The sequence below is a fragment of the Apodemus sylvaticus genome, chromosome 9 (genome assembly GCF_947179515.1).
Source record: "Apodemus sylvaticus chromosome 9, mApoSyl1.1, whole genome shotgun sequence".
Classification (NCBI taxonomy): domain Eukaryota; kingdom Metazoa; phylum Chordata; class Mammalia; order Rodentia; family Muridae; genus Apodemus; species Apodemus sylvaticus.
The window spans coordinates 38,421,218-38,436,309 of record NC_067480.1 but is presented as its reverse complement, the minus strand read 5'-3'; the positions used below and the strand labels follow the sequence as shown (position 1 = coordinate 38,436,309).

General features: G+C 44.3%; 1 protein-coding gene across 1 annotated transcript in view; it reads left to right on the top strand.

The window, feature by feature from the left end:
- Positions 1-12,829, top strand: part of Ttll4 (tubulin tyrosine ligase like 4) — a 35,840-nt gene extending 23,011 nt beyond the window's left edge. Inside the window, exons 11-19 of the mRNA XM_052192438.1 lie at positions 70-192; positions 476-574; positions 1,234-1,368; positions 1,810-1,956; positions 6,600-6,702; positions 7,282-7,492; positions 7,631-7,701; positions 8,053-8,138; positions 8,334-12,829. Coding sequence (XP_052048398.1) covers positions 70-192; positions 476-574; positions 1,234-1,368; positions 1,810-1,956; positions 6,600-6,702; positions 7,282-7,492; positions 7,631-7,701; positions 8,053-8,138; positions 8,334-8,592 — 1,234 coding nt within the window. The 3' untranslated portion in view covers positions 8,593-12,829. The remainder of the gene's footprint in view (positions 1-69; positions 193-475; positions 575-1,233; positions 1,369-1,809; positions 1,957-6,599; positions 6,703-7,281; positions 7,493-7,630; positions 7,702-8,052; positions 8,139-8,333) is intronic.
- Positions 12,830-15,092: the final 2,263 nt, after the last annotated feature.

The window sequence follows — 15,092 nt, the reverse complement described above, 5'->3', positions numbered from 1 at the left end:
TTCCAGGGAAGCACTTGGCCTGATGTTTCTGTTCTTACCGTCCTGCTCTGCGGTTCTTCTCACTTGCAGGTATTCCCCTTCCATGAAGAGTCTTAGTAACAAGTTCATGCACCTGACCAACTACAGTGTCAATAAGAAGAACACAGAATACCAGGCCAATGCTGATGAGACCGCATGCCAAGGCCACAAATGGTATTGAGAGCAGTGGGTCCCTGACAGACTCCCATCTTGAATCTGGGAAGGGCTTTGCCTTTGGGAGGTTTGGGGAAGTTGCTGAGTATTAGTACAGAGTCTGGGGGTTATGTAAGTGCTTGTCACTTCAGAATTGGTCTGTTTGCATTCATGAGCATTTCCTATTACAAAATATCACTGGTGAGATACAAAGGAAGTATCTGTATGCCTCATACTCATTTTTTTCTCTTGTCACTCATTTCTAGGACATAACCCCCGTTAATTACTTATCCTTTACATTCAGGGCATTGAAGGCTTTGTGGAACTATCTGAGCCAGAAAGGAATTAATAGTGATGCCATTTGGGAGAAGATAAAGGATGTTGTTGTCAAAACCATCATCTCGTGAGTTGCAGTGCTACTTAGATGTGGGGTGCTCCATGAAGCCTCATGCTCTCTCCTTGCCTCTGTGCTGAGCCCATTTTGTGTTTCATTTCCGAGGATGGGGTAGGAAGAAAAGTTCAATTCTGCTTTCTTAGTTACTTTACTGTTGATGTGATAAAACACTATGACCAAGGCAACTTATAAAAGAAAGTATTTCGTTTGGGGCTTAGAATTCCAGGGAGTTAGCACAAGGCAGACAGAGCAAGCTGACTGGGAATGGGTGGACTTTAGAAACAGCAAAGCCCACCCCTTGGGGCACACTTCCTACTCCTTCCCTACAAGTTCCACCAACTAGGGACCAAGTGTTCAAATATATAAGCCTATAGAAGCATCTCTTACTCAAATCACCATGCTGCTTATTTACCAACTTCATCAAGGTAGTGATAGTTCAGATCAGGCACATCCCTTAAGCACCAGTGTTGGGATGGGAAAGGGTAGTGCTTGTGGTTGAGATGGTCTGATACTGCCACGGTTGGCCTGGAACTCCTGACCATTCTGCATCTGACTTTGAAGTGTTGGGTTGAAACATTGCATGCATGTATCTCCATGTTGGCTCTAAGGAGGCACTTTAGAAGAGAAAGTTGCTTCTGCTCTCCTAATTCAAGACACCCCACTGGCAGGTCAGAGCCCTATGTGACTAACCTACTGAAGTTATATGTGCGGCGCCCCTATAGCTGTCATGAACTCTTTGGTTTTGACATCATGCTGGATGAGAACCTGAAGCCCTGGGTCTTAGAAGTCAACATTTCCCCAAGGTAGGTAGTATTTTTCAGTTTCTCAGTAGAATCTATCTTTTATCCACAGAGTCCTTGTCAATATAGTCTTGTTGACTTACGAAGGTCTTTCCTTCATTAGGGGTGTATATCATCCCTTCATGATTGAGATTAGAGAAAGGTTATTAAAAGATTGCTACCATTTTCTCGCAAACCAAGGGCATAGGCATGTTCACCAAACTGATTAAGGGCATTTGTTGTCTTTGAGGGTATTCATTTTTTTCTGTGTAGTTCTGTGCTGTCCTGAAACTCTGGATTAGGCTGACCTCAAACTCAGTTTGTCTCTCCCTCCTGAGTGTTGGGATTAAAGGCATGTGCCACCATACACACCTGAGGGTATTTGTTGAGGATGCTCCACAAATGTGGATATTGGGAGCTGTGTTTGCTGTAAAGAAGTCCTGATTTTGCATTCTTCTCCTGAAGCCTCCATTCCAACTCTCCCCTGGACATCAGCATCAAAGGCCAGATGATCCGAGATCTTCTGAACCTGGCAGGCTTTGTTCTGCCCAACATGGAGGATATCATCTCTAGTTCCAGCAGCCCCAGCAGCTCCAGTGGCTCCAGCACCAGGTCTGTTTCTCAGCTTCCCTGAGGTTGGGATCATAGCACAAGCAGCCCAGTATGATTTGGGGGAGGAGATGGGTTCTGGAGCCTCTCTCCAGGTGGTCTCCTCTATGGCTCTGTCTTAGGGTTTCTATTCCTGCACAAACATCATGACCAAAAAGCAAGTTGGGGAGGAAAGGGTTTATTGAGCTTACACTTCCACGTTGCAGTTCATCACTAAAGGAAGTCAGGACTGGAACTCAAGCAGGTCAGGAAGAAGGAGCTGATGCAGAGGCCATGGAGGGATGTTTCTTACTGGCTTGCTTCTCCTAGCTTGCTCAGCCTGCTCTCTTATAGAACCCAAGAGCACCAGCCCAAAGGTGGTACCACCCACAAGGGGCCCTCCCCACTTGATCACTAATTGAGAAAATACCCCACAGCTGGATCTCATGGAGGCACTTCCCCAACTGAAGCTCCTTTCTTTGTGATAACTCCAGCCTATCTCAAGTTGACACACAAAACTAGCCAGTACACTTGGGGACTAGTCTACTTTGCCTACTGTGTATTTCTGGATATATATCATATTATTATATTATATTATTGACCCTGTCCTTCAGTTATCCAGAATACCACTTGGCCCAGGGAACAGCTTTCTTCAGTTGACTGGAGAGGTGGATCCACGTTGACTCCGTGAATCTTAAGTTTTTTTGTTTTGTTTTGTTTTTTGTTTGTTTGGGTATTTTGTTTGTTTTTTCGAGACAGGGTTTTTCTGTGCAGCAGTGGCTGTCCTAGAATTCACTCTGTAGATCAGGCTGGCCTTGAACTCAGAAATCCGCCTGCCTCTGCCTCCCAAGTGCTAGGATTAAAGGCGTGTGACACCACCGCCCAGCAGGAATTTTTTTTTTATAAGTTTCCAAAAAGATAAGTTTTAGATATGTTAGCACTACCTACCACTGTTTGTAATTCGTATTGGAATCCACATTGAACAGTAGAGTTATGCCTTTGAGTCATAATAAAAGCTTGAGGACCCAAATATGACTTTAGGTTAAAACCATTAAAAATGAGTTTGTCTCCTCTCAGAGCAAGGTAAACTCTTTCTGCTGGAGACCTAGTGGTTCTATGAAAGTGAGTCTGGAGAAGGCAGCTATGTGTGGCCTTGGGATACAAGCTAGTATGTCTTGCTCTTAAAGCTACAGTAGTTAGTTAGTATCAGATCTGAGAAGGATAAAATTGATCTATGTACCAGTTAAAAAATAACAGACTTACCTACTACTTAGATGGCTGCTCTAGGCTCCCATGATCTTGATGGCAATGATCTATCTTTAGCTATCATATAGGAGAGCATTAAATCTTCCACTACCACATAAAGAGGTATTAGCCTTTGGCTGCCAGAGCCAGGTCTGAGATTTTTCTGTAGAGGAGAAGCATGGGGGACTAATGAGTGTTAACTTTGAGGAGATAAACCCAACAGTGCCCATAGCTTGGGCAGTTCCCTGGTAGCAGTGGTTAGTGTTATTGTAGATCAGGTAGAATCATGCTCCATCTGTCTTCTTTGGAGACATTGAGGTTTCTGCTAGGACCTGGCATTTCTATCATGTGACACTTAAACATGAAACATTTTAAATGCCATGTTCAAGAGATTTCTGAAAAGTTTAAGGAGCATAATCTATTAAGTATACCTGTCTTAAACTGTTTACTTAGTCTTTTATAGTGGATCCATTATAGACTATCACAGTGTTTTACCTGACTCAGTTTATCCAAGTAGCTGAAGCTTAACAAAGTTAGCAAAGACAAGAGACTAGACATATTACTGTGACCTGAGTAGACTGTAGCAACTTATAAAGCTTATTTATCAAACATACCCCTGTTGTTTCTTACTTAAAAATTTTTAGAAACCTGATGTTGAACAGAATTAACAAAGACATAAAATAGACATATATTTCTAAGTTAGTTCTGTTAACCTGAGTAGACCTTTATAACCTTAGGAACTTATCATCTATAAAAATCCACCCTGATCCCAAACATTTTGGAAATGTGCTTTTGTTTTCCTGGTCTAAAGGAGATATAATAATAAGGCAAGGGCTCAGTAGGACTAAGATGTTTTACAGGTGTTGTAGCCGGGCTTTGTGGTTCTTCATTCTCTGCCCTTCTCTACTCCTTTCTTCCACCTTTACCCCCTAAAGCTGCATAGAGAGAAAAGGATAGCGGGGATGATTAGACGGCCTCCTGCTGATGAGAGGAGTGGAGTTCTTGTGGCAAGTCAGTTATCTGATTGCTTCTGTTGTTTCTTCTTTGCAAACCACAAGTCTCAGCAAACCAACAACCTACCCTACCTCTCAGGGCCCTAGCATTTATAGACCCTCTGAAAAGTTCACAGAATTCTAAATGACACACATTCTAAATGAATTCTAAATGAAACCGTACAGCTGGCAGAAATCACACTCCTGCTAGAGCACAAGGCAAATCACAGTTGCCGTGGCCATCTGAAGCAGTTCTGCTTCCCCATAGCCCACGCCTGGGCTTAAAACTAAGACATTCCCATGATATCTGTGTCTTTTTTCAAAGAAACCAAAATTCTCAATACAGGTGTTGCCTTAGTTGGTTATACCATGTAGCTATCTTAAGATGACAAAGTCACATGACATGTATATCCTTTGAACTTAGTAAAGATGACTGCCAACTATGTGGTTACTATTTAAAATATCTACTTTTTTTAAAAGTAGATCTGTTTCTTTTAAATAAGAATTGAGTACAAGTTACATATTCTAAACAAGAGTTGAATCCCTCATATATTAAGTTGTAAATTAAGATTACCCATGTATGGATTTTTTTGTTGTTGTTGTTGACACAAAGGTTTTTTTTTTCTTTTTCAAGACAGGGATTTTTTTTTTAGGATTGGGAAGTAGAAAAACCTTAGAGATAAGAGTCTTGGAAGTGTAGGATAAAGCAAGTTTAGATATAAGAGATTAGGGATCATTTGTACAGTGTGAGAAGTTGTTATCATATACAGTCTTTGGCCATTGATCTGTATTGATTCCAAGTAGTTTGTAGTCTTAGGAGGAGAGAGAGGGTCATAAAATAAAGTTCCACAGGAGGGAGTTTTCGTAAGTTTCAACTGAGAGCAGATGGTGTGCGCTTAGAGGGCCTGTGCCTGAGGAATGAGAGGCCTGGGAGCTCAAGGAAGAGACAGCAGGCAGCGAGAGGTGGCATAGGTGGGACTGGAGCAAGAGCTTCAGGTCTAGGGGAAGGTGAGAGAAAACTAGCTGAGCTGAGGTGGTTAAAGTATTGTTGCGACAAGAATTTCCATCTGGGGTGTCCCCAACTGAATGGGAACCTTGTCAAGAAATGTTCCAAACCAGAAGAAAGGTGTTTTCTGTCCTTGTGACTGGGACCTAGTGGGAGTGAGAGGAACTTCCTGATGCACTGGTGTGGCTTTTGTAGTAATAGACAAAGCAGGGAGCTCCAGGGTGACACTTAACTCAGCAGACCAATAGTAGGCTCTAGCAGACAGAGAAATGAAGAGATGAGGAGAGGTAGACTCTAGAATTTGAAATGAGGCCAAATATAGTGGGTGGCAGAAGCCAGCAGAAACAGATGATCCATATATACTTTCACAAAGTAGGGCCAGCAGCTTGGTTCAGAGCAGCGAGTCTTTTGGAAGGGATCTCACTTATGCCACTTGGAGTTTTGGCACCAGATGGATGAAACTGCACTGTGGGGAAAAGGGAAAAGGCCATTCTGAAGTGCCAAGGCTGTCTCCCGGGGAAGCGGAGAGAAGTGATGGGGAAGGTTCTGTGGTCCGGTAGAGAGAGGGAGTCTGTGAGCTTGGGCGAGCCTTGTGAGCATGACTGAGACTAGAGGCTAGAGCTGATCTGACAAGTGAATACACACCAGAACAAGCTAATGGATCTCTTTTTCCAGAGATAAGGAGAATGACTCCTTTTTTTTTTTTACAAGTAGTAATAACTTTTTTTCAAGCCCCTGAAGGAATGCTGACTTCTGTCTAAATGCCTAACTTTGAGAAAAAAAAATTTCTTTGGGGACCAGACACATGTCCCCCAAGTTGATCTTGGGTCATCAGCTTAGTGGTAAGCACCCTTACCCATTGATCCATCTCACTGGCCTTCTAACCATTTTCATATCTCAGTGATGTAGTGACCCATGTCTATAATCCCATAAATCAGGAGGCAGGAGGATTGACCTGAAATCAAGGCTAGTTTTGGACTACTTAGTGAATTTCTAGCCATCCTGAGTTCCTGAGTTAGACTATGTTTCACTCTAAAAGTTAAAAAAATATATGTATATATAAAGTGATATAGAATTCATTGTGATGTGGATAATGAAACTGAAGTAAAAGAGAGGAAGTCTCTTGCACAGGGTCCTACACGCAATAGAGCTTGGTCTGTAGTGAGTGGTACCTGAAGCATCCCATGAGCAGGTTCACTCCAGCTGCTTCTGTCAAATTAGTAACCCTTGCTTCTTTTCGTCATTGTGGGCACTTAGTTGTGTATAACAGCTGTTTGAATGTAGAGTGATCTAGTTAAGGGACAAGTAAGTATCTTCTTGTGTCTTCATCTGTGCTTGGGAAGGAGTCTTACACTGGATCTGGAGTTTTGACAGCACAGGATGCTGCTGACCTATCTTTTATTTTTTGCCTGTGTCTGCCTTAGCCTGCCAAGCTCTCCTAGAGACAAATGTCAAATGACTCCAGAGCACTTCACTGCACAGAAGATGAAGAAAGCCTATTACCTGACCCAGAAAATTCCTGACCAGGTAGGAAATTTATCTTCCCTCTAGTTACCAGAAGCCCTCAGTCAAGCATCATAGACTTGAAGGAGATGAGCTTTCCTGTCTAGATCAGAGTTTCTTACCAAGAAGTGGGATGATGTGATGCACAGAGATTTGAAACGTGTATCTTTCTGGCAAAGTGGATGGTTGTCACTGTGCTCTTAGAGCTGTGCCTTACTGGCTCACTCTGGTGAAAACCATCAACCTTTAACCCTGTGGACTTCTTCCCAAGAGCTGTGGCAGGCCTAGGAGGCTTGCGCTTCTCAAAGCAGGTCTGGGGTCTGGGCTGCCAAAGCTGAGCTGCTGGGTGCTAGCCTTCACTCAACAACACACTGACTCAGCCCAAGTGGTTCCTTGGCTCAAGCCAAGAGTGTCTTCGCCAATAGCTCACTCAGTTCCTTGGATTTAGAAACACATGCTTCAGATCAGGTGTCCTTTGTAGTCCCAGGGGAATCCTGGAAACTTAGAGCACCAGAGCTTTCTTCCCTACCCCAGTTCTTGTTTCAATGCCCATGTCTCTCCTTGTTGGTCACATTGCCCTTCTCCCTATTCCTTGGGGCACAGGACTTCTATGCGTCTGTGCTGGATGTCTTGACACCAGATGATGTTCGGGTTTTGGTGGAGATGGAAGATGAGTTTTCTCGTCGTGGTCAATTTGAAAGAATTTTTCCTTCCCGAATCTCTTCTCGCTATCTTCGCTTTTTTGAGCAGCCACGATATTTCAACATTCTCACCACCCAGTGGGAACAGAAGTACCATGGAAACAAGCTCAAAGGTGATATGACTTTCTGGTCCACAGGAGGCCATATTTAGTAGATTAAATCCCATTAGGCCAAGAAATAGGTTTCTTTGGACAGGAGGTGGGGAATTGATTGTTCTCCGTTAAGTCCCAGCCTCTGCTCATCTTGTCCAGGAGTAGATCTGCTTCGGAACTGGTGCTACAAAGGCTTCCACACGGGGATTGTCTCTGACTCAGCTCCACTGGTAAGTGATGCCATGCAGGGTCACAGCTTTTTCTCGGCTCCTGACTGTATTATGGTTGGCCTATGGGTAGGTACCCTCCTTTCCTCTCCCAGTCCTACCTCTTTGTCTCGCTTTCAAGGATATAGTTAGTCACAGAATGCCCTAGGTGCCTATCTTTGAAGGATCAAAATGTGATCAGTAGCCTTAACTTTCTGATTTCTTGAGTTAGTCACATGCTCCATGATGTGGTGTAGGGCAGGTGAGAACCCCGTGTTCTCAGGTGAGAGTGGCAGAGCTGAGCAAGAATCCCAAGATCCTAAGCATTCCTCCTTGGACTCAGCCTGCCCTTAAACACTGCTTCCTTTGTTATAGTGGTCTCTGCCAACATCGCTCATGACTTCCTCAAAGGGTGATGGGACACCAAATTCCATCAGCAGATCAGAACACAACAAGTCAAGGTGAGTACTAGTTTAGCAAGAGAAGACTTAGAGAGTTGGGGAGTCTCTTTCCTCTTTCCCAAGATCATGACAGTGAGAAGAACTCTTCACCTGTAAGTGGAATGTCAGAATTTTTAGCCATATAGACAGCGAGTATCCCCTCCCCTGCCCTGCCGTGTCATGCTAGTCTTAGCCTCAGCTATGTTTCCCCTTCAGAAAGAAGAACTGCTCCGAGGGAAATACGCTATCCTCTGAAGATAAGCTAACACCCAAGTCCAAGAAGAGTCAAGCTGGCCTGTCCCCCATATCCAGGAAGACTTTGTCCTCGAAGAGCAATGAGAGCTCCAGCAAACAGTCCAAGCGCTCTACCCCAGGGTTGCCTGTTCTCAAGTACTCTGGGCAGACTTCCAGACTTTCTGCTTCTTCTGCTTCCCAGTCAGTCGCTGACTCCCTCCTGACTGCTGTGAGCCCATGACTGGTCCTGCACAGGAGCACTCAGCTACCTCAAGGGAACCAGCCTGCTGACCATCCTGAGCCTCCACCCCGCCTCCACTTTGCCCCTCATCAGAGTATTTTTGAAGTGTTTCTATTGTAGATATGGGCAACTGGAGGGCTGGAGGGGCGGTGGTGATGGGGAGAAGGTGAGGAAGGTTCACCCTCTGTCTGTCACCTTACTGCCTGGCTGGCACTTCATATCTCAGTAGAGAAGCCAGTGACAGCCAAGCAGCCTTATAAAGCAGGGTTTGGTTTCTACACTGAGAGCCATGTGTGATTTATTTGAGGCCCTGGTACAAGGTTTGAGTTGTAGCTCAAGAGGAGAAAACATGCTAAACACAGAAGTCTCTTGTTCTGTAACAGAGAGGAATTCCTTGAAGGTCCTGATTTCCTTAGGACCTCTGTCCCCTGCTTAGCCTTGTCTTGAAGAGACAGTCTTAGAAACTTTCAGATTTCTTCAGAGACAAGCAGAAGAAACCATGACCGGCTATCCCATTTTCTGGCCTCCTGGTCTTGGGGTGACATCCATACCATATCTCCATTTAAGCTTACACCCAATGAGCGCCATCACCTGCGAGTTGCTATTACCTGTGAGTCTCCCAGGGCTCCAGTGAAGGATCCTGATAATTTTAGTTGCTGCTATGTAGCGGGCGGAGGTGGTGGGGGTGGAATGAACTCTATTTTCCTCAGTGTGGGGAAGTCCTATAGTCTCTTTTGCTTTGAGCAGGGTTTAGTGCCTTGGTGGGTGGATTCAGCACAGTCACTCTTAGAGGACAGGCTTCTCATCTCTGACAGTCAATACTCAGCTGCATCTACCTCCACCCCCCCCACCCCCCTACCCCCCCCACCCCGGACTCACCTACACTAAGCACTGAATAAACACTTGACAGAGTGAACTGGGCATACAGATCTCCAAAGGACACTGGCCCCTGCAGCACTGCTGTTCTCTCCAGTGTGGGAAAGGAGAGCTCAAGGAGGCCAAGGCGGGACAGTTTGGCTTGGAAGAGGTTTCACTAGAGCCATGGCCTCCTTAGCTTAGCATTCCCGCAGCACTCACCTCCCTGGGACCTGTAGACTCTAGTTTTCCCAGCAGAGGGGCTCGCAAGAAGCCAATTGGCCCTGTATCTGAGAAACAAGATTTGCCCTTCGTACACCAAGCTGGCCGACTCTACTGGCCTTATCCTCATTCATCTGAGTTTTGGAAAGAGGAAGGCTTTTTCCACGTGGCCCCTGGAGTCCTTAGTCAGTTGGCATGGAGCCCTGGAAAGATAAGAGAGACCTAACTGGGTTCAAGGCCACAGCGTAGGTGAACATGACGGTCAGTCCTAATGCTGTGTTGACAGTTGTGAAGAAAGCTGGATAACAAAGTCCTAGGCAGTGTCTCCTGCTCAATGATAAATGCTTCAAAGTCAGACCACAGTGGGAGAGTCCAAGCCGTTCTGGAAAATCTGTTCTGATATCAACCGCCAACAACACCCTCTTGTCCTGGTTACAGTATCCTAGTGCTCATGTTGGTTTACTCCTTGAAAGTGCTCACCAGCACAGTAGCTGCCTGGAGCCCACCAGACAAAGCCCGTGGGGACCCCTTGATGGGACACCTGCAGCGCACTGGCAGTTCTGTCTTCTGTTCTGATGACCCAGCCTTGCCTGGGGACTGTAATCTTTGCCTCAAAAATGCCAGATTGTCTGGGTGTGCTGTTGTGCCCAGCTAAACACACAGTATTCAGTCTTACATCTGAAGGCCGATGGATCTGTTTTGCTAGTGGGAGAAAAGATGGGGCTTGTATATCATCTTATTTTCAAGAGTGTAACCTTAATTTATTTCACATGCATGTTTTAGCACTGGCTAGTCAATAAATAGCATTTGGCTGAATGAGGTTTTTTTTTTTTTTTAAGTAATAGCTTTTGAAAGTTTTAAATTTGTAAGTGTACTGGAATACACATTTATCTGCATCAGTTGTTTTCCCAAGTTGATAAGATACCCAGCCTCCAGAGGAAGGGGGAAGCAAAGACTGACACAGGGAATAAAGTCATCTTTTCCTTTATAATAGGGACATGAGACCCACCCTGCAGGTTGTTTAGTAAGCTAAGCCAAAGCACTGGGGATTGGAGTTTCCAGTTTGTTGGTTTATTATCCAAACATTGTTTTGTGCAAGAAATGTAAAAAAAATCTTTCCTTGAAACTGGGTGTGGTAGCTCATACCCTTAATGCTAGCACTCTGAGGAGGCAGAGGTGAGCCGATAAAACCTTCCCTTTAAAGAAGAGAAACTGCTACCGAGGTCTCAGAAAAGGCCAGAGCAGTGTCTCTACTCACCTTTTACCCAGGGCTTGCTGAAGCGCACTTCATTATTCCTCATAGCACTCAGTGGGAGTCTTGTCTGGCTTCATCTCTGTAGCATCCCAGGAAAGGGAGCCGTAAACCTAAATATGTGTGTGAAGTGATGATTTGGTTATCCCAAGAGCCTTGATTGGCAAAGAATAATGAGAGTGTCTGGGACAAAAATAGCACAGAAGACAAACCATGAGGGCTGCTGTGAGGACCTAGCAACTACCAGGGTATTCTGTCACTTCAGGCCCATTATCAGGGTGGCAGCTCTTTTGCTGAAAGTCACATCCCATCACTATAGCCAAAGAACATTCTTGGTGGTTTCCGTGGCAGTTCACTGCTGAGGGCCAGTGATTTACACTTCCTTCCCTGGGATAAGATGATGGTCAAAGGCTGCTAGGGAGCTTACCCTGTGGGCTTCTTGTTAGTACTGATTACTGCTCTAATGAATGTCTAGTTTACTCTGGGTCTGGAAACAATGGTTTTCAGAGAGTATCTTGTCATTTGGAATTTTGATCCCAGCCTCTCCAGCAGTGCTTAGCCTTGAACCTTAATCTGTAGTCCCTGGGGACCAGTGCGTGTGCTTTTGACTTCCTCCGTCAGCTTCAGATCAGTGGAAGCAGCAAGCAGTCCTGGAATTGTGAGTGAATTGTGAGCGATCACAGCAGATCAGCAGCCACATGACATTCTGAGACTGACCTGTCTGCTTTAGACATCAGAATGGGCTAAGATTGAAACACCAGGGATCACCACAGAAATCAACATTTGAAATGTATCTAGTTTAGAAATTTCAGCTTAGTAACCAGGGATATCAGTTTCTTAGATGTAGTTATGAGGATCAAATTGTGTGTAAAACAACTTTTTAATAAAGTGCCTCACAGTGCAGATTTCATCATATAAGTCCTAAAATACCAAATGATTCCTCCAGACCATTTCCTCAGAGTAGCAGGCGCGGGGCCAGGCCTTACACTGCTCTTAGCAGTTCTGTGGCAGAGCAGTAGGCTCAGCAAATGTGCTCAGGCCTGTGGGAGCCGTTGGATAGGGCTGGGCTTGTCTTCCTAAATTGTGCAACTATTTGCATAACGTTTACATTGTGTTGGGTATGGTAGTTAATCTAGACTCCATTTGAAGTCCAGTGGAGGATGTGTGCAGGCTAAACTTCAGCAGCAAATGCAACTCCATTTTACCTAAGGGATTGAAAAATCTGTGTGCTCTGTTATCGGAGTCCTAGAGCCCATCCCCACAGAGGCTGGAGAACTGTGCTGTAATTCTGTCTGTGCGAAATTAGAGCTGAAGATTTGATCAAGATAATTAGCTTAAGAGTTTAGAACCCTTTCTGCTGTCAGAGGGGCACAAGTAAAACTTAACACTAAGTGGCCCAACAACCGGAATGCCAGCGTCTGGAAATGCAGAGCCATTGGTAGGAATGCCAGTATCCCTGGCAAGGGTGCTCAGATCCATTGATAGTTTGGTAGTTTCTTAAAAAGTAGAACAGCCCAAGTGTGCAGAAGCCAATGGAAGAACAAACTGTTGAGTAGATACTGTCTAAACATCAGAATGGAAAAACCAGTGCACAGCTGGGATGATCTCTACAGTACTGTGCTGAGTGAAAGAAGCCAGAAACAAGCCCATGTGCAGACTCCAGTCTAGAAGAGGAAACAGCTCACAGCAGGCGGGGCTTCCTGGGTGGGGTATGCCTGGGGGGAGGGGAGCAGAGCATTGACTTAGAGGCACATGGGAATACTCTGTCTTAATTGTAGTTGTGCTAACAACTGTATAGAGTTAGCTGACCTCAAAATTGTCCTGTTGAAATGAGTATTATACACAAATTTTTATAAATAAAGCTGATTTTCTGATTTTCTTTTCTTTAACTTCTTTTTTTTTTTTTTTTTCAAGTGATGGGATCTAACCCAGGGTCTCAAACAACACTAGGCAAGTGTACTACTGAGCCACACTCCCTGGCCCAAATCTGATTAAGGAATGACACATACACACCCAGAGCCGTTACCACTTTGTTGAGACATAGAAATTAAAGCCATGGTCACAATGAGGTAATGGAGTATAGTTAAGACTGAAAGGCAGCCGTGACCAGTTGGAGAGGACAAAGCCATTGCAGTTTGCATATGTGACTTGTGTAAGCATAAGATGTTGGTCCCAATTGAATCCTTGCAGTTATTTATAAAGAGCATATCTACCTGTGTCTTAAAACATTGAGAGAAAGCAGACACAGGAGGACATATTGGTTGGTTAGCTGTCCTCTGGCGGGAAACTCGGCTATGGCTGCTGAAGTCAGTGGTTGCCAAGGAAGAGCCTTGTGGGGCGAGAGCAGCCCTATCTATACCTTGGCTGTTGGATTTGTGGTTAACATGGTTGCTAAAACACTGAACTGTGCATGTAAGACCTGTGTAATTGTTGACAGCATTTCAGTGTGTTAAATTAGCATTTTACGTGTACATTTCAGTGGCATTCATTATATTTTTATTGTACAGCTTTCACGTCCTCCTTTCACGTTCTAGAATATTTTTCTAAACTTGAAAAGCAAACTGCTCTCTGTAATCACCGACCCTTCAGTTTCTATAGGTTCACCCATTCTGGATTGTAATCTTTTGTATTTGACTTAGCATGGTTTCAATATTCACTTTGTAAAACAAGTTGACACTTCATTTCTTTATATTACCAGTACATGTTAATGGTAGAAACTGATTAGCTTCACCATGACATTTTCATCATATATCTATCTCCTATGTCCCTTTCCCCTTCACTGACAGTTACTACCTTGTGTGTGTTCTTTGAATAAAGGCTACATTAGTGTGAGAAAAGAGTGCGTGAGGGAAAGCTTTTTTTTTTTTTTTAAAAAAGAATACATTTATTTTTTTAATTTCTGTGTGCGGATGTCCTCAGAGGCCAAAGAGGTCAGATCCCTTTGGAGCTAGAGTTGCAGGTGGTCCTGAGCCACCGGGTATGGGCGCTGGAACCATACTGGGTTCTCTGCCGCAGCTGTACTTGCTCTTAACCACTGAGCTACCTCTCCAACCCTTGAAACTTTTGGTTTGGTTTCATAGCCCAGGCTGGCCTTGAACTTAAACAATCCTCTTAGCATAACCTTCTGAGTACAGAAATTCCAGGTGTGTGCACCACACCCAGCTTTGGTGTTTATCTTTCTGAGCTTGCCTTATTTTCCATCCATCTTCCTGCAGGTGGCACAGTTGTGTTCTTTATAGATGGGCACAAGCCATTGTGTACATGCGCTGCATTGTCTGTCAGCTGATGGACAGTATCTGGCTGTGGTGCCTGGCCGTGCTGTCATTCACTGAGATGTCAGAGTCTGCTGCTGTGTGGTTTAGAGTCCACCAGTATTCCCAGGAGTAGACTTGGGCCGTATGGTAGTTCTAGTTTTCGATATCTGAGGAAACTCCATACTTCATTTCCACAGTGGCCACACTAATTACATCCCACCATCAGTGTGTGAGTGTTCTTTTCGCCCAACATTTTCAATAGCATTTGTTTGTTTTCTTACGGGTAGCCAGTCGGCTGGGAGAAATGCAATCTCAACATAGTTTTGGGTTGTATTTCCTTGATGGTTAAGGAGACAGGACAGTTTTTAAGATGTATTTATTGGCCATCAATATTTTTTTAATTAAGTAAATTGCAACTGTTTGTAATTTGTGGGGGGTAGGGGGGACAACTGACTGTTCAGTTTATTTGCCCATTTATTGATTAGCTCATTTGGGAATATTGGTGTTTGATTAAAAAAAATCTTAGTTCTTTATGTATTCCAAATATTAATCTCATCACAAGTGAAACTGGTAGAGACTCCATGCTCCATGTACTTTGATGTTAGAACTTTTTTTTCTTATTCTAAAATAATTACACATGCCAGGAAATATATAGAAAATGAAATATATGATTTATCACCATTACCAACTCTCTATGTGTCCTTCCGGTCATGTGAGAGAGTTGCTGACTTGATTTTTGTGTCTTAATGAAATGCCAGCATTTCCGTGAGACCCAGGCCTTTTCCAGTGCCTCTGCAGTCACCAGGGCTCAGCACGGCACTTTGACCTGACTGGCAAGTGAGGGAACGAAGGACAGACACACAGTGATAGAGCACACAGCCTACACCACAGTGGTGAGACACAGCTTGATTATGTAC